The 22,468-nt window shown below is 38.3% G+C and overlaps 2 protein-coding genes across 13 annotated transcripts in view; one reads left to right on the forward strand and one right to left on the reverse strand.

The window, feature by feature from the left end:
- Window positions 1-275: 275 nt before the first annotated feature.
- On the forward strand, window positions 276-4,136 carry LOC148861434 (F-box family protein). The gene is made up of 7 exons (XM_088986095.1): window positions 276-1,631; window positions 1,709-1,834; window positions 2,280-2,384; window positions 2,479-2,878; window positions 2,972-3,101; window positions 3,190-3,484; window positions 3,581-4,136. The coding sequence occupies exons 1-7, from the start codon at window positions 957-959 to the stop codon at window positions 3,845-3,847; spliced, it is 1,998 nt and encodes a 665-aa protein (XP_088842221.1). The 5' UTR covers window positions 276-956; the 3' UTR covers window positions 3,848-4,136.
- Window positions 4,137-4,650: 514 nt separating this feature from the next.
- The window catches only part of LOC148861435 (putative GTP diphosphokinase RSH1, chloroplastic), a 54,282-nt gene continuing 36,464 nt past the window's right edge, over window positions 4,651-22,468 (reverse strand). For 4 of the 12 annotated variants that reach the window (XM_088986090.1, XM_088986083.1, XM_088986082.1 and 1 more), the window contains exons 12-25: window positions 13,475-13,535; window positions 13,309-13,371; window positions 13,159-13,215; window positions 12,962-13,063; window positions 12,152-12,310; window positions 11,902-12,033; window positions 11,730-11,816; window positions 11,570-11,641; window positions 7,569-7,628; window positions 6,549-6,635; window positions 6,012-6,468; window positions 5,786-5,847; window positions 5,190-5,258; window positions 4,651-5,107 (exon numbers count right to left, since the gene is read on the reverse strand). In XM_088986090.1, the coding sequence (XP_088842216.1) occupies window positions 5,003-5,107; window positions 5,190-5,258; window positions 5,786-5,847; window positions 6,012-6,468; window positions 6,549-6,635; window positions 7,569-7,628; window positions 11,570-11,641; window positions 11,730-11,816; window positions 11,902-12,033; window positions 12,152-12,310; window positions 12,962-13,063; window positions 13,159-13,215; window positions 13,309-13,371; window positions 13,475-13,535 (1,573 nt within the window). In that variant the 3' untranslated portion in view covers window positions 4,651-5,002. The remainder of the gene's footprint in view (window positions 5,108-5,189; window positions 5,259-5,785; window positions 5,848-6,011; window positions 6,469-6,548; window positions 6,636-7,568; window positions 7,629-11,569; window positions 11,642-11,729; window positions 11,817-11,901; window positions 12,034-12,151; window positions 12,311-12,961; window positions 13,064-13,158; window positions 13,216-13,308; window positions 13,372-13,474; window positions 13,536-22,468) is intronic. The other 8 variants (XM_088986093.1, XM_088986089.1, XM_088986088.1 and 5 more) reach the window with 3 other exon arrangements.

The raw sequence follows: 22,468 nt of genomic DNA on the forward strand, positions 1-22,468 counted from the left end.
TGGATATTTCCGGAGTTTTCGCTAAAAAGTCGCGGACTCGCGGGGGAGGGTGTTATGTGTGATGTGAACAGGTGATCAGGTGAACAGTGATGGGTGGTGGTGGTCCCCACACGGTCCCTCCCCTGACCCTGTTATCCATGTGAAAGAGCGAGTAATAGACAGACGTACAAATGGGGGCCCACATACCGTACGGTGAAGGGAGCAGTCCGGTGCCGCACAGCTTTCACGAACGGCTTTGTACTTTATATTTTGGACACACTCAGCACTCAGGAGTCAGGACGAGGCCAGGCCCAGGAGGGTACTGCACTGCACCTGTTAATTTGATAACTTACTTTATTAATTAATTAACGGGGCACATTTGTATATTTCCACTTCTACCCCCCATGTTGGCCCTGCCTTTGCATCCACAATTGTCAACTTTACCCCTTCTTCACAGTTTAACATGGGTGTTTTAAGTCATTTCAACGTAAGGTGGTCCGCAACTCCGCATTACATCACTGACACCCATCTCTCTCTCTCTCTCTCTCTCCCTCTCTCCTTTCTTCCCTGTCTAGACTCTAGATCGAGGTTGAACAAGAAGAACTGAACAAGGCAGGTACGATTCAGTGGAGGTGTTTCTTCGACAAGGTCTCTACTTCCTCTTCCCGATCTTTGGACATTACAATTTCCTCTTCTCTCTCTCTCTCTCTCTCTCTCTCTCGGTGCTCATGCTTCCGCTGCAATTAACTTTTGAGGAATAACTGGGTTCACACTCCTCTTCTCTACTGGGTGTTAAGCAAACAAAGCAACGAAACGATGCAAGCGAAACAGAAACGTCTCCGCCGGAACACCCGTCTCGTTTCATCGCAGCTCCTCTTCTTCACCACCACCCACCAACTTCTTCTCCACCTTCGTGTCGTCTTCTTGTTCGTTCCTACCTAAGTTAGCTCTCTGTCTAAGCGGGACCAACCTCTATCATGACTATCACCATGAAGAAACCTAAATCCACAATCTTCATTCCTTCTCCTTCATTGCTAACTGTCCTAACCGAAGATCTACTTTTACGAGTACTCGACAACTTAATTGACAGCTCTCATCGGAAAGCATGGCGTTTGGTCTGCAAATACTTTCTCAGACTAGAATCTCTTCATCGCAAGGCCCTTCGAGTCTTCCGGCACGATTCGCTGCCGAATCTCCTTCGCAGGTACCGACTTCTTGAACTTCTCGACCTGTCCGTCTGCCCCCGTGTTGACGATGATACGATAGCGTTCTCTTTTGGGGCTGAGCCTGGGGGATTTTGTTGGACCCGGAGACTGACAAAGTTGGTTCTCTCTAGAGCCTGTGGATTGAGATCGAGTGGGTTGGAGGTGGTGGTGAAGTCGTGCCCGTCTTTGCAAGAGATCGACCTCTCTTATTGCCTGGGGCTTGGGGATCGGGAGGCTTCTGCTCTATCGCGTGCTACGGGATTGAGGGATTTGAAGCTGGTCAAGTGTTTGGGTGTGACCGATGTCGGATTGGCGAAGATAGCCATCGGTTGTACTAAGTTGGAGAGGCTTAGCCTCAAATGGTGCTTGGAGATAACCGATCTTGGAATTGAACTTCTTTCGAAGAAGTCTACGGGCTTGAGATCTCTTGATATTTCTTATCTCAAGGTATTATTCGATTGTTCGTCTGTTCGTTCATTCTCTGTCGTGTTATTTTCTTGTTTAATTTTCTGGGTTGTTCTTAGGTGACGAACAACTCATTGCATTCAATCTCCTATCTCCGAAAGCTAGAATCGTTATCGGTGGTTGGGTGCTCCTTTGTGGATGACGATGGATTGCTTTTCCTCAGAAACCGGAATCCTCATCTTCAGGTTTATTTTAGTTATTTTACATCCTTTTTACTCTTTTTTTCTCCAACTTTTAGTCTGCAAATCAATAAAATGAAATGGTTTTTTTGGAGGAAATTGCTCTATTTTCTCCAACTTCTGGGTTCCGATCCTTGCCCGAAATAGGGGTTTCAATTATGTTTCTTTTTCACATCAGCTCTGAAACTCATTAATGGGGGTTCGAGAAATCCCTGTTAATTACATAAAGTCTATTGACTCCTAATACGATAGTTTGCGAACAGAGCATGTCACACTATTACATTACTATTTGTGGCAAGAGAGGGTTGAATTCCGTACATGGAAATGCCAACTGCCAAATGCCATAAAACAGTTGAAGAAAAATATTTTACAAAGAACGGAGAAAGGGGATTTAGGGTTCATGATTTTTTATTTTGTTTTAACAAAAGGGGCAATTTTTCACGGGTTGCAGAGTATTGATGTATCAAGGTGTGAGAATGTGACGTTATCTGGCTTAATCTCGGTAGTTGAAGGGCACGAAGAGAGTCTGCTTCAGCTTGGTGCCGGTTACTGTTCTGTAAGTATTTCCTAGCTTTGCGAAAAATCTTTTATTCGTTAACATTGTTTCTGTGCGGTTCTGAATTTGGAACATGGGTAATTTGATTTGACAGGAATTTTCCGCACCTTTTCTCAACCAATTGAAGGAGTTGAGAAATCTGAAATCGATTAGAATTGATGGGGCTCGAGTAGATGATTTCAGCCTTGGGACCATTGGGGCCAATTGCAAACACTTGGTTGAAGTTGGGCTGAGCAAGTGTGCCGGGGTGACAGATGGAGGCATAGCTGAGTTGGTTGTGGGTCATGCCAATTTGAAGGTCCTTGATCTCACCTGTTGCCATCTGATCACTGATGCATCATTGTCCGCCATCTCGGCTTATTGTACCAAGCTTGTTTGCCTCAAGTTGGAGTCCTGCGATTTGATCACACAGAAGGGGCTGGAGCAGCTCGGATCAAGTTGCTCGCTACTGGAGGAGCTGGACCTCACTGATTGTAGTGGCGTAACTGATATGGGTAGAGCTTGAAATTTGAATGGAATGCTTGCTTGACAGCCATTTCTGTGCAAAATTAGTTCAGAATTTTAAATTCAGTTCTCCTTATTTGCAGGGCTCAAGTGTTTATCTACATGCTCCGAGCTCCTCTACTTGAAACTAGGACTTTGTGTTAACATATCAGACAAGGGTCTACAACATGTGGCATCAAAATGCACTAAGCTTCGTGAACTTGATCTGTACCGGTGGGGTGCCTACCTGCTGACGGTTGGTTTCCTTTTTTGCATGCCATTTACCATATAATGAAGACGATCTTTGATTTATTTGTTACAGCTGCACGGGCATCGGAGATGATGGACTAGCAGCTGTGTCAACTGGCTGCAAAAAGCTGAAGAAGCTCAACCTATCATACTGCATGGAGGTCAGTGATAGAGGACTCAAATATATAAGCAACCTCAGCGATCTACAGGACCTCGAGATGCGGAGGCTGTTAAAGATCTCAAGCGAGGGGTTAATGGCAATTGCTGTGGGATGCAAGAGCCTGTCGGAATTGGACATAAAACGTTGCTACAACATTGACGATGTGGGTTTGTTGGCTCTTGCCCAGAATGCATGCAACCTCCGACAGGTTGATAACCTGATTCTTGGTAGAGTTGAAGTAGAGAAATGAATGGGAAATCCAATATAAACTCTAATAAGATTTTTTTTTTTTTTTTTGATGCAGATAAACTTGAGTTATTGTCCAGTATCAGATGCAGGGCTGTTTATGGCGATGAGGAACTTGAAATGCCTTCAAGATGCCAAGCTGGTGCACCTTGCCCATGTCTCGTTGGAGGGGTATGAGCTGGCCCTAAGAGTGTCCTGTGGGAGACTCAAAAAGTTGAAGCTGGTTAGCACCCTCAAGGACTTGCTGTCATCCAACTTACTGCAGATCCTCAAGGCCCGGGGTTGCAAGATTAGATGGATGGAGAAGGCCTTGATTCTGGTTTAGAATGTAGAATGTGAGAACAAATTAAGAAGTTTCTATTTCGAGCTTCTGGTGTACATTCGGGTCTAATGACTAGCTCCATTTGTCAGTTCTCTATTAGAGGATTCCAGTTTGGTAGTTTCTGAATGGTTGAACTTGGCACGAGGACAAGAGAGACAAGTTAATGCCTTCAATACTTTCCAATTCGATGGCTTGTTTGATTTTTTAAAGGTTCCTCTGTATTCCACCTTTTGTATTTGCATGCGATGAACGAGAACGTGAGACATCTAATCTATTTTCCCCAGGTTCAAAATATCGGGCGTATCGGCCTGTATCAAAGCTCATCAAAGCTCATTTCTCTTTTTTTAGTTATATTTTTTGAGCTTGGTTCAGAGGGGTTGGTTTAGTCTATTTATTATATGGTTCTTTCGTGCCCACCTTTATAAGTCGGTGGCAGAAGACTTTGGATCAAATCCCGCCATCAGGGTTGGGGGGCGTTGTGGATTTTGGGTAATAACGGGCTGCCAAAACGAATTTAAGAGATTAGGATATTGACCGTGATAACTCAGAAAAAAAGCATTTGAGACATCATACATTTTAATGCAACTCCTAGAAAGTTCGTGACAATGACTCTAATTTGACAATGAACTGGTTGAAGAGGTAGACGAGGACGTAGAAGGAAAGGAGTTTTCCATTGATTCAAATGCTGAGACAAACAGGCTGGCAGGGTCGCTAGAAGATAAAACAGGAGAGTTTAATTACAGAAATAGCAGGCACAAAAATGAAGAATTAAAATACAAAAACCTACCTCGATATCAATGTCAGAATTCAGTGGGAAGAGGCTTTATGCGGCCAATTGCATATAACAGATTTCAGTCTCGTTTCTTTCCAAGAAAAAGAGGCTTTACAAGTATGCCAAACCCAACATGGTCACGAAGTCCCTTCAACTCTTTCCTTTATATACAGTCCCCTCGTTCAACAATCTGTTGCTGTGTTATTTTTGCATGAACCTTGAACAAACTAATGAAACCAAGGAATAAATACAAATAACCAAAATCTACAAATGGAATCCACTGGATTCTTAACCTCGAGGAAAAGCGAAACATGGGATAAAGCAGGAATCTGATACATAATTGTCGGACTTCCTCCTGGTGGACAAATTCCTCCTTGCTGAATGTTTTAACATTCAAGTAATCTTTGGTTCTCCGATGAACTTGGCCAACTGCAACCCGTAGACCAGCCAAGAACGCCAAGGATCAGGTCAACACTGGAACAAGCATTTACCTGAGGGTAAAACAAAGATCTTCAGAGAGGTGCATCATAAAGAACGATGGCACAAACATGAAAGCTTATCACCCAGTCATACCAGACTGTCTAGATTCCCTTGAATGTGAAATAGCATGACACCCATTCCCCTTATTCTGTCAATCTCTGCCTGCTCATTAAAGGTATGTTAGACCATCCATATTAGAGATGTTTGCAGCCTAATTGACGAGTTTGGATGGGCTCCTCACATAGCACGTCGGCACGCCCAACAGCCCATCCCCTGTGCATTAGGAGCATCTCTCATACTTGTCATGGGCAAGGTTCAAAATACTGATACACCCGATATGCCGATATGGGCGTATCGGGCGAATCAATACAACTTTTGATGCTTCTTTTTTTATTTTTTTTTCGCAACCAGTTCAGGGGGAACGGTTTAGGGCTCCACCCCGTGAAGCGATCAGACCCCTGATACACCCACTGTAAGGGCATATCAGAGGAGTCCCGGAACAATACGTATCAGCTGATACGGGCTGATACGTGTTGATACTTTGAACCTTGTCATGGATGGAAGATGTTCCCAATGCACGGGGGATGGGCTGTGGGGCGTGCTTCGTGGGGAGCCCATCCAATTATCCAAATTCCTAATTGACCAACATTAACAAGCAACAGGCCTCTGAACACCAACTCGTGACTCACCACACAAGAACAAATAGAGATACCCACAGCTGTCAGCACTGACGTAACCTCTGCCATCATACCTGAAATTTTGGTGAAAACCAATTTATACTTTAAAATGTGAATAATGAAATGTACACAAAAGATTGAAAGAGATGCCAGGATCCCACAAACTCACAATGGTCTACGGTTTAAAAAAACGAGGAACGATGGAACATTAAACAGTCATTGAGAACTGTGAGCTTACCTCTTCGATCTATGCATATTACACAGAACCATTGTATTGAATGCCCTTCAAGGTTGTGCCAGGAGGCAACTTTGCCAGTTTTCCAGCTATCCAAACCAGGCAGGACTTCCCTATACATTGGAATGTTGGCATGCATCAACTCTGCAATACCATTTCCTTGAGACAAAACCTCTCCTTTGCCCTTCAAGCTCATATCCTGAACATTCTTATTATGCTTCCCATTGACCTTAAGAACCCCAGCTTTACCATTATGAATGTGGAGAGGATCGTCGTTACTTCTCTTCAAATAAGAGAGTTCTGGAATATCTACAAGGACCTTCTTCCACATTGGTTCAGTATTCTTGGGAGATTTTGAGAACTCTTCTAAATCACTTTCATCTTCAACGTCAGCCACAAAGTTATTTACAGTATCTGCTGTTATTTCAATGGCAGACAATGCAGCTTGCTCTTTCAAGAACTAGACATAAGAAAAAATTCATTAGTGGAATAGCAGCATAAAAACAAAAAGAACAAGTCAATCTTAAAAGAAGTACCCACTTTTATAATCTTGTGTCTGGCACTTCGAGTTTTTGCATGTTGGAGCCATTGCTGATGCCTCCGGAAAGCAGATTTGCTTGAAAGAGCCTAGATAAACATAAAATAGATATTATGAGCCATGAAAAATAAGTTAAGATGGCCAAAGAGTTTTTCCAACCAATTTTCATAGCTTTGCAGGATGATGTCCTTCAGAAAAAGACCATATTGAAAAAGGATAAGAATTTTAGCAAATGACAGAAGATGCATGGAACCAGAAGCAAATGTTAATTGAAATAATCAATGCTATCACCAAGTTTCACTTTTTAATATCATCTAGTCCCCTTTTGGATTGCTCCTTTATGCTAACTAAAGAATCCCTACACTCAGAAGAGAGAACCTTTTCTCATTTTTTTTTCTGGATCACAAGGGTTTGATGGTGATGTCTAAAAGACATCATAAAATTTCATTACAGGCCTTCACAAGAGGCTTTTGGGAAGTCTGCACTCTGGTTATTAGGGATTTTTTTTTTATAAAATAGTAATTGTATCCATTAATTAAAAGGAGAGGTTCCCTCAAACAGTACAGAGAATTACTATCATATAGGTTGTCTGAGCAGCTAAGGGAAACAAAAGGCCAATAGAAATCAAATGCCTGAATCAAAAACAATCTGCGCCTGATGAACCCTGAAATCTTTGTTTTAGCAATTATCTTCTCCATAGGTTTGATTTTTCTGTCAAATACTGCTTTCCTCTCAGTCCAGAGGCTCCAAAAAAATGGCAAATAACATCAACTTCCACAGGATATTGCCTCCGCTGCTGAGATCCAAGACTAGCCATGCTGTTATCAGATCGGACAAATGCCTAGGCATCACCCAGGATCCATTGGGTAACTGAATGAAGTGTAGCCAACTATCATACACATAAGAATAATGCATTGAAATGTGATTCCTCTTGTGTTGCATAAACAGAAGACTCCTTTCTCAATCAAACTATCAACCATTAGTATTTTCTCCACAATAGCAGTCCACAGAAAGAAGGTTACCTTGGATGGAACATGAGCCTTCCAGATCCATTTCCCAGATGCAGGCTCACCCCTTGGCTCCTGCAGAACCTCATAAAGTGAATTTACTTAGAAAACTCCAAACAAGGCTGCTGTCCATACTCTCTATTCTTGGTTACCTGTATAGATCTAGACCTGCCTGACCTCTCCCAGAAAAGCCATTAATCTACCAGCTTCCCGGTCAAAGATATTACACCTCAATAGGTGATACCAATATAATGCTACCAAAATTTTATTTAAGACAGAATTCTGATTTTTGATACTTGCATTTAAAACCACTTACAAACTTACAAGTAGGCTATGATCCCAACATAACCACTGTTCCATCTGTTGCTTGCAGCAATACTGAGGAAAGTTATTAGTAACTGTTTCTTCACTACAAAATGTCAAGGCCATGGATGATTCACCTGTCAATGGACCAGATTTGGATTGGAACCCATCTAAACCAAAATCAATTTGGATGGATTGGATGGCCCAACAAGACATATTGAATTGGACCAGTCCAGACTTATGGTCCAAAGTATTTATTGGATTGGATTGGACCTGGTCCATCCATAATGAATTTATATTGGATTGGGTTGGATTGAGCCAATATCAGGTCCATTGATAGAAGATAAGAATAATAGGTGTCAATGGACCAGGTTCGGGTTAGAATTAAACTAAATTAAAACAAATTTGAACAGATTGGATGATCCAGACATTGAATTGGACTGGTCCAAAATATTCATTGGATTGGATTGGACTTGGTCCACTTGAAATGGACTCATTGGATTGAATCAGATTGGACCAAATCCAATCCAATTGACACCCCTACATACATCTATATGGTAGTATAAATCTGTAATATACATACATGCAAAGTTCAAAATTTCATCACATATCGGCCCATATTGGTGGGTCACTAATACACTAAATAAGAAGGCCTGCGTGGTTTGACCTATTTCAGGGGGTAGACAGGCCTAATACCTACCCCCTGACGTATTTTTGATAAAAATAAAAAATAAAATAATGAGCACAAGGTTCAAAGTACCAATAAACCCCTTGCACTGTATCAGGGCGTATTGATACTTGAACCTTGGATACATGTATACAAGCCATAAATACACTATGGTATACAATGTCAGGCAGGCTCGAATTGGGTCAGCCAAAACTCAGACAACCTGAGGTCCCAACCCAGAAGGGAGCCCCCAAGAAATCTGCCCATATTGAAGTGGATAATATTGCTCTCATCATCAGAAAAATGAAGAGATGGTTAATAATCAACCATAGAGTAAGCACATAATGCAGTTATCCTCCGTTCTAATCACAAGTGTTCCTTTTAAAGTTGGAATACCAAACAAAAGCCCTGATCTTTTGAAGAACAAGAGGACCCCATGCCTCTTTTTGCATGGAAAGCAATTAATTTCCCCCTTTTTAACTGTAAAGAAATTTATTTCATTCAGAGAACCAAATGATACAGAAAGAAGCCCCTGTACATAGGACATGGCCACACAAGTATACCAATCCACTGTATCACCCACGTACAAAAATAACTATACAAATAAAAAAAAGTTTCTTCCTTTAAACAGTATGTGATTTACCACCCAAGGAAATTACATTCCCATTAACTTCTTTGCATATTTGTCAAGGCAACAAGGCGCCCTTAGAGTCTTCCTCGCCTAATCGCCAAACAGTTTTCTATAGCGTGTTATAGCAAACTTTTATATTCTTAATTTTTTGAGGTTATAATGATAAAACAGACATTTTTAAACTAAAATATTCATTTTGTGTTTATATACTAATTTCTTTCTGTTATTTTCTTATTTGTTAGGGTTTAATCAACACAACATTGCTAAATGCTGTATTGAACCCTCAAAGACTTCAAAACCTGAACCAATAAGTAAGAAAGAACATAAAATGTTGCCCAATCAACACATTTTCTTCTTTTTCTTTACTAATTTTGTGTTCTTATATACTAATTTCTTCTTCTTCTTCTTCCACCTTTTCTTTTCTTCTTTTCCTATAAGAGAAATAGGGGTTTAGCCCCTATATTTTTCGAATTTTCTTTTCTTTCTTCTTTTTCTTCTCATGAATATGTTGGAAATATGTTGATTTTTCTATAATTGAAAATGAAGTTTATACTTTTCTTATGAAAATTATGGATATTTACTGAAGAAATATGATTATGGAACCTAGGGAACTACCCTAGGATACATGTTTTGTTTTTACTTTAAAAAATCCATCGCCTAGGCTACTAGGCGACTAGGCGCCCCCTGTTGCCTAGCCTCACCTAGGTGCCTTGAAAACTATGCTTCTTTGTAACCTCTTCTACTGAACTCTGCCTTCAAATATTCTAGCACTCCTTTCCCCACACACTTCCCAAAATACTGCCACAGGAATGATACTCCATGCAACTCTTCCAACCTTAGACCTTTTAATTTCCAGCCTCAATAAACAAAAAAAGACTTTAGCTTAAAACATTTTAGCTTAAGATCCCAACAGTTTTAACTTAAACCATGGTTTCTGGAAGTAAACATAGACCAAATACTTTGGCTCTCCAACCTGCAAGTCAGCACTCTTTGAACACAATACCTCTCTTCTTCCTTCAGCCTATGTAATTCTTTCATTTGGCCAGATGATCCTTTTTTCTTCTCCTTGCTAGATAATATCATTGAATCTGCAGAAAAATCTCAAATACCTTTATTGGCATGGTGAAGAAAGAAAATAGACCAGGCATAAAGATAAACTGGATAGGAGTCACAGGAATTCCTTTTCATCTTTTAGGCTGTGTTTGGTTTGAAAGAAAAGGTAGGGAAAACCAGTAAGAAAATATCATCATTCCTTATTTCAGGATGAAGTGGCCACTCCAAGACTTGAACTTGCATTCTTACATTTGTCATCCCATGATTTCATTTTGCATTCAAATAAATAAATAAAAAGGGTTTCCGAATTAGGTCAATCATGAAAGTTCCATAGATAACCATCTGTTTTTGTCACATGGAGGAACCTTATGGTCAACCTTAACAGTTCATAACATAGGGGATCCTCTAAATTGAGCCACTGGAGATAAACCATAGTCCCTACCAGTACAATCCATCCAAACTTGCAAAAACTTGAGTCAGGAAGCTATGATTAGGGAAAAAGAGATTCATATAATCATACAATTCTTTAAACTGCCCCTTTCTTTTGGACTTGCTGATACAAATATGGGAAAAAGAACTAATCCATAGAAAAAGAAACCAAAGTTCAAATCTTTAACTTGCTTATTTCCCCATCACATTCACCTCAGTGGGACTTTACCCTTCCTAATCATAACATTTCTTAACAACTGCACTAGCATCCTCTTTGCTGATAACATCAACAGCCACCAACACAAATGACTCGGTCATCTCTCAACTATAAATTACTGCATTACATTCTTCAGAATTGCTCTTCTTTAACCTTCTAGTCTTTCAATGTACAATCACAATATGCATCATTTAGTAACTAAAACATGGCCATAACATTAAGCTTAACTTAAACTAAAAACATGATGACATCATCATCATCATCACCACCACCTAAGCCTTATCCCAACTATATGGAGTCAGCAAGATGAATCTTGTTCTGCCATTATGTTCTGTTCAGTGGCATATCCATCATTAAAAAACATGATGATAGAATATTTATATATTTTCTCACATGCTTTGTTTGGACATGTTCAGCAAGAGAAGCAAATAAATAACTGCCCTGGTGAGGCAGTAGTTTGTGAAAGAGAGGTTTAATATAAGAAGAGTATGAAGTTAAAACTATCATAAAAAAAATGAGACATAGAAACCTATCTTTGTCTTCATATTGGGATGTGAGATGAAAAGTTGATATAAACAAAAGAAAATTCATGTGCTTCCAAAAGTTTGAACAGAATTTTTCTGATCAACAAGAGAGACAAGTACAAATCATTAAAAGAAAAGTTCCATAGAGAAAAAGTCCACTCCTGCAATTGTGGGAGAATGATGAGTACTAACATTATATGTAATTATCTCTACAACTTCAGCATTAGCCAGTACATGCAAAGGAGAGACAAGATTACCATTGACCTGCATCAGAAAAAGTTGCTTAGTTTCTGATTCAAAAACAATGCTAAATCAATATAAGGTGAAGCAAGGTGGAACAAATCCAAATAACCTTTGCAGCAACCATTTTGTTGCCAATTTCAGTGTGTATCATATAAGCATAGTCAATCACTGTAGCTCCCTTAGGCAGGTTTTTGATCTGCATAACATGTCAAAAGAAAGAGTAAGAAACTTGACATCATAATATTTGAAGGTAAAATGCATGTAATTAACTGTTATCTTACCTCTCCTTTTGGAGTGAACACAAAGACACAGCTTCCTAACAAATCTCTGGTGATTGTGTCAACGAACTCCCTAGAGCTCATGTTCCCAACAAACTCCTCTTGCCATTCTCTAATAGCATTTAGCCAGCCAATCTATCGATAAACATCACATCCATAAATTACCAATTGAGACAAAGATTTGAAAGGAATTACAATGAAAATCTATCAAGAACTTGATATCAGAATGTGGTAAGGGTGATTGATCATCTACCCTGAGAGCAATGTTTGCATTGTTCAGACAGACTGTTCTTCCTCTTGAATTTCTTCCTTTGAGCATGGCATATCCAACTAAATCAGTGACAAATACTTTCCCACTGTAGTGAGCGGCAATGCCTCTCTCAGCTATCAGATCCATCTCTTCAGTTCTTATCTGCCAAGAGTAAATAGAGAGAAATATTTACAATAGATTCAAATGGCAACATTTAAGATCAAAGTACATTCAACAAATTTTTCTTTATTGTTCATTTCTTTCCAAGAGAGTGAGACAGTTTTGATATGGTACTTGGGGACTATTCTTTTTTTTGGATTTTGAGGGGGGAAAGTTGGTCAATGGGACTTTGGTTCCCATTGACCAAGATGCCCATGTTCTTTTTTCAAATCTATGTGAGGTCCATGGAAAATTTATTTTCCCTGGGTGGGTAAGTGATACCCATCTCCCAGGTGGGTAAGTAATTTTCCCACCTGGGGGGAAAGTGGCCAACACTTGTATGGGACAAAATTGTCCCTTTTAATAATGGTTTTTATGGCTAAAACAGCCATTTTCTTATTTACCTGGGAAATAAAATAACATGGGTAAATGCACTTACCCGGGTAAGTATTTCCTAAGAAACATTTATTCGGGTAAATGCATTTACCTGGGTAAGTAACTTCCTGAAAAGCAAACAGGGCCTTAACAGGATGGAATGGCAAAACATGATTCATGTAGCCAACCATATATGGTTGGATAAGACTTAGATGATGATGATGATGACGACGACGATGATGATATCCAATGCATGATGGACAGATGGACATAAGTTACCTGAACTTCTAGCCGAAACATGCTCTCATACAGAAAGGGGATCACCATTGTGTGAAGACTTTGATAACCATTAGGTTTTGCGGTTGCAATGTAGTCTTTCATCTGATAAAAGGATAACCTTATATTTCTTTTCAACTTTTAAGATAGAAATTAAGGGAAACACAAAATAGAGACAAGAAATTGTGGACTATACGCACAGCACGAGGTATGGGGGTCCAAATTCCATGGACAAGTCCAAGAACATGATAGCAAATCTGTATCAAGCACAATAATCAGCAAATGGTAAATATCATGCATAAGTAGTCCAAATGACAGAACCTGAAACTTTGACATAAACAAAGATTCACCTGCTGTGCACTACATAAAGGTCCTACTCCAATACATGGCTTTGGTTTTATGATAATACGAAGCTGTTACATGAAGGAAATGTAAACAATGAATTAAGTATAATACAGATTTGTAACAGATTCTAATGATAACTCCAGATTTTCTCAATAGCAAATCAAAACAAACCTGTGCAATTTGGTTGACCTCATTTATTGAACCTTTGGACTTCAGAACAGCTTTATAAATACTGTAACACATAATAATTGCAGTGAATAAACATAGATGCATAAAAACAATGCATCATAATCACAAACAATGATTATTAACAAAAAAAGAAAAAACATGAAAGTTAACACTCACATTGAAGAAAACTACACAAAGATTGATTGATTTGAAAAATCTAGAATTCCCTAATGAAACCATAGAGGGACCAGCAGGGCAAGGGAATTTAAAACAAAGTTACAAATTCTCCCCATTTACCTTCTGAATAAAGTCTATCTTATACAATCTCCTGAGAAAAGTTGAAAACCAGTCATTGTTGAAAGTTTTGTGATAGAGTTAAGCAGCTCCTTATGCTTCAATTAATCTTAGAATTTCTTGCCCTTGAGTTCTTTTCTTATTTCCTTTTATATGCATGTCTTAAGGAGGGGTGGTATGGTTAATGTAGCATAGCACTTCATCGAAAAAACAAATAATACAGGGAAAAAAAAAGAATTCCCAAGGACTTCAGGCACATATTGATTAGTTACCGGTTAGATGTGAGTCTGTCCTTCAAATCTGATATAAAACTGATAAAAGAAATAAGAAAAGTGAGAGAGAAAGAAAGGTTACAGGAGAATAGTAGAAGAAGAGAGTTCGCTGGTTCTCTCTCTCCCTTCACTAATCTTTTATTAAACTTAATTAATCATGCTAATTACAAGTCTGCCCTTTAAGTAGGCGACCAGCAAAGTAGTAATTTAAAAGAACTTAAAAAGAGTTTAACAGGCCCATTAACACATAAAACAGATATAACATTACTTAAACATAAAAGAAATATTAGGGCCCATTCGGCCTAATCTCTCTACACTCCCCCTCAAGCTGAGCATAAATGTCAATCATGCCCATCTTGCTTATATAGTGTATCAGATTTCCTTTTAGAACACCTTTGGTCAAAACATCAACCAACTGCTCTTCTGAAGCAATAAATGGCAAGCAGACTTCCCCTGAAGCAACTTTCTCCCTTATGAAATGTCTATCAACCTCTACATACTTAGTTTTGCCATGCTGAACAGGGTTATGTGCAATGTTGATAGCTGCCTGGTTGTCACAATAGAGCATCATTGGCTTTTAATAGTCAATACCCAACTCTCCCAAAAGTGGTCTTAACCACAATAATTCTGACAATGTGCCATTGTCCTGTACTCTGCTTCAGCTGAGAATCTGACAACTACAAACTATTTCTTACTTCTCCATGAGACAATGTTCCTTACCATCAAGGCACAATATCCTGAGGTGGATCTTCTATCATCAATACATCCCGCTTAGTCAGCATCAGTGTATGCCTCTAGTTTCATGTGTCCATGCTTGGCAAACAGAATACATTTCCTTGGAGTGCCTTTCAAGTAGCACAAAACTCTTTCTACAGTTGCTAAATGTGTATCTCTAGGAGAATGCATAAATTGACTAATAACACTTACTACATAGGAAATATCTGGCTAAGTCATGTAGAGATAATAACAATTTCCCGAGCAATCTCTGGAACACTCCCCTATCAGTCAACAGTTCACCATTAGTAGCAAAAAACTTATGGTTTAGGTCTATAGGGGTAGAAGCCGATTTAGCACCAAGTTTACTAGTCTCTACAAGGAGATCAAGAACATACTTGCATTGAGAAATGAGGACACCATCCTTAGATCTAACAACTTCAATTCTCAAAAAGTATCTAAGATCCCTCAAATCTTTTATCTCAAATTCAGTGTTAAGAAATCTTTTGAGCTTAATCACTTCTTGAGTGTCATTACCCGTAACCACAATGTCATCAACATAAACAATCAGAAAAATCACCAAAGAGTTACTTCTCTTCACAAACAAAGTATGGCCAGATTGAGTCTATGTATAACCAAAAGAAACAAGGGCAGCTCTGAGTCTCTCAAACCAAGCTCTAGGGGACTGTTTTCAATTTACACACCTTCCCTTGCATTTCCTTTCCATACACCCCTAGAGGTAAAGACATAGAGACCTCTTCATGTAGGTCTCCATTTAAAAAGGCATTTTTAACATTAAACCGATGAAGGGTCCAATCAAAAGTAGTAGCTAGAAACAATAAAACTTGAATTGAAGTCATTTTAGCCACAAGAGCAAAAGTCTCAAGGTAATCAATACCATACATCTGAGTGTAACCCTCAATCGATCCTTAAACCACTCAATAGTGCCATCAGAATGATACTTGATAGTGAATACCCATTTACAACCCACTAGTTTTTTCCCTTTAGGCAAGTCCACAATATCCTAGGTATGTTTCTCATGCAAAGTATCTAGCTCAGTAATCATAGCATCCCTTCATTCAAGTTTGGACAAGGCTTCTCGTATAGACCTGGGAATCACATGGGTAGAAACAGAGGCAAGAAAATAATAATAGGTAGGGGATAGAAGGTTGTCGGACAAATGTTTAGAAATACAATGTGTTGTACACTTCCGCTTGCCTTTGCAAAGGGCAATAGGAAGGTCAAGATTTGGGAAGGTAGTAGGTGGGTCAGAGGAAGGCTGACCTGTTACCTCAGTAGTGATGGGAGGTGCAAGAGGCTCTGGTGAAGGAGTGGAAACAACTTGTCCATGCCTAAATCTTTGTCTTTGGTACCACCTTTGGAGAACAAGATGTGAGAAAAATATAGGAGGATGAGCTGGGGGAGGAGGGGGAGCAAGAACATGTGAGGTAGACAAACTTTTAGGAGAGGCAACAGAAGAAAATGACTCAACAGAAGACTCAAAAGGAACTAGAAGAGAAACAACTGGAGACATAGCAAATGGTTCCTCAGAATGCTCCCCCTCGGGAGGAATACCAAAGAAAGGAAAAGACTTAGCAAAAGTGGTATCCCTAGAGACAAAGCAAGTGCCATGAACCGAATCAAAACAGCAATATCCCTTCTATGTGGAGGCGTATCCTAGAAAAATGCACTTATGCGTCTTAATTTCAAATTTGTGTCTTTGATGATTATGAACACGGACATAGCAAGTGCACCCAAAAACTCAGAGAGGAAGAAAAAAAAAGATCCTCATCTAGAAAGAGAAGAATAAATGGGGTCTTGAAACCCAGAACTCGGGAAGGCATAAGTTAATAAAAAACTTGGCAATAAGGACAACATTCCCCCAAAATTTAATAGGAACATGAGATGCAAAAAGAAAGCATCTAGCAACCTCAACCTAGAGGTGTAAAACGGGCCGTCCACGCAAAGTGCAGGCCATGCCAAGCTGGCTTGTAGACCGTCCTAGGCCGCGCCGCCCTCCCCAGGGATAATTTGGGGGGTCGGCCCGACATGGCCCAAGCCCGTTCGGGCCAGTGTCGTGCCGCGGGCTTGGTCGGGTGGGCTATAGGTCGTGTCACTGGGCTAAAGACCGAGCCTTGGGAATGGGCATAACTAGACCAGGCTTTTTTTTTGACATTTTTTATATATTTTTATTTCTTTGCTAAGTAGAACTAAAATATTTAACTTTCCTTTGAGAAGTATTTGAAGAATAAGAAATCTAACAAAGAAATGAAAAAAAATACTTAAACCAAATAAGAAGTCAAAGAGACAGACTCAAAGTGAATAACAAATTGGAAGAAAAATAGGAATTTTATTTCATTTCAATTTGAATGATACAAAGCATACAATGGTTGGATGAATGAAATATGAAAATTGGAAAATGGAATAAATTAACAAAATATAAAAAATACAATATAATTACAAATTGAAAATAAAAATTATGTTAATAAAAAATATCAAATAAATTAAATAAAACTAAAACAAAATTTACAATAATTTGAAAAAATGCTATACAACTATTGATTATACAAAAAATATTGATTTCATCATTTTCTCATATTGTTCTTGACTTTGATCATCTGCTTCAGGTGAAACATCAGGTGTAGTGTCATGCCCTCCTTTGTCTTGTAATCTATCTTCAACATCTAGCTAACCTTTAAAGTAGATGCACATCTCTAAACTTTCATCATTCATGCAACTTCTCTTGTCATCCAACACCCTAGTACCTGCACTAAAACAAAACTTCGATGGAACTGTAAACACCAAAGGGGTTAGTAGGTCGCGTGTCGTGGCGGCGAAAATTAGATAGTTTTTCGCATGTTCACTCCACCAAGCTAAAAATATCAAAACTATTTGTTCCCTCCCAAGTGAAGGAAGAATCACCTAAAGTAGAAGAATTTGCTTGTAAATAAAAATTAAGTTCAATAAATAAACTTGTTGTCGAGGCAGTGGATTTCTACCTCTTACTTATTAAAAAAAAAGTTTCTCTTCCACTACTGGACTCAAGCTCAGAAGTGGAAGATGCAGTTGTACAAGTTGTAGAATTTTTATTATTCCCTGTTACTTTAGATTCATATAAACTATACATTTCGAATAATAAACTATTAATTTATTCTTTTTATTTCCAATTTCAATATTCATATTTTCACAATATGTTTCAAGTAAAATATCTAAACCATCTTTCCTAATTCTAGGATCTAATATTGTAGTTAAGCAATAAAGAGGAGAAATGTTCTCCCAATGTTTTTTAAACTTATTTTCCATTATTTCAACAATGCTTTTAAATTGTGGATTATTTCTATATTTTGCAAAACAATCACTAATCATCATTAATTGATAAGCTAAATTACAACTAGTTGGATAACAAATATAGATAATTCATTAGCTGCATCATAAAAATGTTTTAAAAAAACTCTTATACAAATTGAAATTTCCTAGTCTTCCTCAAATATAATATCAGTAGGCATTTTTGCATTATAAAAATCACTAAGAAATTGCTTGTGGGAAATACAACTTTCGAACATAGCATAGGTAGAATTCTATCTTTGTTTAACATCTAATATAAAATGTTTATATTTTAAACCATAATTTTGACATAAATGTTTAAATTCTTGTTTTCTTGCTCCGGAACTTTTAATGTATATAATACAATTTCTAATTTTAGAAATATGAGTATAAATATTATTTAAAGCATCCTAAATACATAAATTTAAGATGTGACATGCACATCTGATATGAAATAATTTACCATTTAAACATGGTTATAATTGAGATTTTAAAATATTTATTGTTGAATCATTATTACTAGCATTATCAAAACTAATAGAAAATAATTTATTGTCAAATCCATAAACATGTAAAGTATTTAAAATACTTGTAGCAATAGCTAGGCTAGCATGTGGCCATTCAAGCCTAGTAAAACTTAAAATTCTTTTATTTAAAAGTCAATTTTCATAAGTAAAATGATCAGTAAATAAATACAACTTATGTTAAATTTAGATGTCCAAATATCAAAAGTAATTGCAACTTTATAATTAAGATTTGATAAAACAAAATTTAATTTATATGTTATCAAATCTTAATTATAAAGTTGCAATTACTTTTGATATTTGGACATCTAAATTTAACATAAGTTGTATTTATTTACTGATCATTTTACTGATGAAAATTGACTTTTAAATAAAAGAATTTTAAGTTTTACTAGGCTTGAATTTAAAGCACCTGATCTTATAGTATTGCTAGAAAATTTTTTAAATTATGGATTTACAAAATTACGTAACCATTTTTCAAGTTTAGTATCTTCAGCTAACAAAAATGGTTGTTCAGCATGTACAATGTATTTTGCAAATTCTTGCCTCATTTTTTCTTGAGAATATTTAAAAGTACCAAAACCCCCCGCCCAATTTGTGCTTGTATTGTTTATCTCCCTTCTTCTTTCTCATGGGTGAGCAAATATCTGCCCAAATGGCCAATACCACCCTTGCTACAATAGCTAAAATCTTTCCTACATTTTTGGCAAACAGCTTCTTTTCCTTTCACTTGAACCTCATCTATTTTAAATATTTTCCAAACCAGGCTAATTAACTTAATGGCCTTTTTCTTTCCCCTAGTATCAATACTAGGGGTGGAAGTTCCATCAATATCAATAGCATCCATATCGGTGATAATACTATCATGTTGCGACTGAATATTGTCGACATTGAAACATGTAGGGGAATTGGTTTGGGAGGAGCCGACCATTTTTTTAATTTTAAAAAAATAAAAATTAATTTAATTGCACTTACTCGGATTGTCAATTCGAAATCCCAACTTGATTTCAATGGTTGAAGCCTTTCAATTTCAAGAGCCCAAGCCTTCCAAATTGCTAACTTGAGAGTTGAGATACTTGAGCTGTTGAGCAAGCCTTGTTCTTGTTGAAACTTCAATAAAATTGAGAATTAGAGAATCAGAAAATGTACGAGAGATTGAGAATTGAGAGTATGTGAACTAGAGAAGAGATTAAGAGAATTGTTGAATTGGTGTGATGAGAATGGTGGAGGATAGGGCTATTTATAGGAATTGAAAATAATTCAATTACCCAAAATACCCTAAAAACTAGTTTTTAGTTGTTAGGAGGGGTAGTTTGGTCATTGTAAAGTTACTTATCACCTTACCCACTATGGGTCCACGGGCCGTCTCATGCCGTGCCAGCCCTTGGACCTAGAACCCCAGTCCTAGCATGGCCTGCATGCCATCGTGTCGTGTCGTATCGTGCCATGCTAGGCTAGGTCGTGCCGGGTTACAAGCGACAGCTCGATTTACACCTCGACCTCAACCAAATGGCAGTTCTTCCTTTCCGCTACTCCATTATGTTGTGGAGTGTAGGAACAATTCTAATGAATAACCCCAAAGGTTTCAAAGTAGGATGAGAGGTTCTTCTCAAAATATTCCTTGGCATTATCATATTCGAATATTTTGATATGGGTGTTAAACTGGGTAAGGATAAGTTCATGAAATTTTTGCACAATAGTTAGTACTTCATCCCGGGATCTAATGAGATAAATCCAGGTAAAACGAGAATGATCATCAATAAAGAGAACAAAATATTTGTAATCCCCCATAGATCTGTTATTGCTTATTGAATAAGAATGTCTACAATGATTCGCAAGTTCACAAAACTCACAATGAAGACTTGATAAAGACACTTTATCGAGTATGTAAATGACCAAATTGTAAATGACATAACATGACTCCATCAATAGACTCTAACAAAACATTCTCAAAAGCAACTCTATTAGGTGGTCCAAGACTCTTATCAGGTGTGCCCAACAATATATTCCATTCGCCTCATGGCCACTCCCAATCGTCCTATGGGATTTCAAGTCCTAAAAAACACAATGGATAGGAAAAAAGGTTATGCTACAGTTCATGGATTTAGTCAAGTTACTAACAGATAAAAGGTTGGTATTAAGCTTGGGGACAGGAAGAACAAAAGATAAAACAAGGGTGTCAGAGGCCTTGATATCTCCTTTGCCAAAGATGGGAGCACGAGACCCATCAGCAAGGGATATCTTCTCTCTACTAGAGAGGAGCTGATATGAACACAAGAGATTAGATAAATTGGTCATATGGTCTAATGCACCAGGATCAATAATCCAAGGGATTTTATGATTACTTGAAATCGTAGCATGATTTGCAGAAGCACGAGTACTTGAGTGAGCAAATGCGGATGATGAGGTGTTGCTTGAAGGGTTGGATGCTGAAACAGTGGTCTCAAGTGATTAATGAACCTCCCGTACTTTTCAAACTCTACCTTTACCGCTGCCAACTACATAGCTGATTTCTCTTCACTTTCCTTGTTTCCACCCTCAGATACTGTGGCAACATTAGCATTCTTAGGCTTCCCAATCTGACCATTCTTCTTAAAGTTGTTATTATTGTTGTTCTGAAACCTGTCTAGGAAAAGATCTGGATGAAGTTTCCAACAAGTGTCCTTAGTATGCTTCAGCTTCTTACAGTATTTACATATCACTTCCTTCTTCTCAATCAACCCCTTTGGTTTTATTCCAACATGTGCAAAGTGTTCTGTAGATGGTCCTTGTAACTGTACTTGCCGCCTACTATCTTCACTACTTACCATGGCATATGCTTGAGCTAGAGTGACCTCATCTTTGGCTAGGATGTTCTGCCTAGTAATGTTGAACTCAGGGTTGAGTCCTGCGAGAAACTCAAACACCTTGTTTCGTTCCACAAATTTTCTAAATGCCTCTGCTTCTTTAGTACTCTCCCACACAACTGTCTCCATAACATCAATTTCCTACCACAGTGATTTCAGCATGGGGTAGTAAATTGCTACACTCTTCTCCCCCTATCTCAGATTTTTCACATCAGTCTTCAAATTATAGGCTCTTGCAACATTTAACTTCTGTGAATAAGTTAACACTGTCCCAAATCTCCTTGGCTGAGGTCATCTAGAGGTAACGCTAACTTATATGGGTCTGCATAGAGTTGACCAACCACCCAATCGCTATGTAGTTCTCCTGCATCCATTTCTCATATGCAGGGTCTGTCTCTGCAGGTTTCACCTTATTACTTGTGAGATACCCTAGTTTACCTCAACTGCAAACATAAATCCGTATGGATTGTGCCCAAGCTAGATAATTGGTTCCATCTAGTTTAATTGTGGCCACACTAATCTAGTTTAATTGTGGATTGTGCCTCGGCATTTGTTTCATTTCACTTTCAAATTGCTCCATTGATCAAACAAAAATTAAAAAACTAGTTTTTCAGTCTTTATGGACCTAACTGAGGTCAGTATAGTACCTGGAGATTAGAAAGCTAGGGTTTCACTACACCCGACTATCGGGGAGGAAGAGAGAAGTTGCCGCTCCTACCAGAGCTACCCAACCTCCTTCAAATCTCAACTGCACACTTCCGAGGATCAAAATACACCTCCCAAGCCCTAAGCATCACACTCAATCCTTCTCCTTAACCTGTAACTTGAAATCTCTCTAGTCGGCTAGGGTTTTGGGCAGAAAAAATACAGTTCCAATTCCTAGCAATTTATGGCTAGATTCTAACTCTCCAAACCCTTTACCAATTAGGCAAATAGTCCTCTGACTGATCATCAACTTATCTCTCCATACACTCTTCTAACCGAAGGATGTATGGGAAAAAAAAAAAGAAAAAGAAAAGTGGA

The sequence above is a fragment of the Nelumbo lutea genome, chromosome 4, assembly GCF_056320005.1.
Source record: "Nelumbo lutea isolate HS-2025 chromosome 4, American lotus-T2T, whole genome shotgun sequence".
NCBI lineage: Eukaryota > Viridiplantae > Streptophyta > Magnoliopsida > Proteales > Nelumbonaceae > Nelumbo > Nelumbo lutea.

Bases quoted from the DNA above. Each gene is read 5' to 3' on its own strand.
- LOC148861434 (XM_088986095.1), top strand. From the start codon at position 957: ATGACTATCACCATGAAGAAACCTAAATCCACAATCTTCATTCCTTCT. The intron at 1,835-2,279 runs GTTTATTTTAGT...CACGGGTTGCAG, and splicing joins ACCGGAATCCTCATCTTCAG to AGTATTGATGTATCAAGGTG. The intron at 3,102-3,189 runs GTGGGGTGCCTA...TATTTGTTACAG, and splicing joins CGTGAACTTGATCTGTACCG to CTGCACGGGCATCGGAGATG.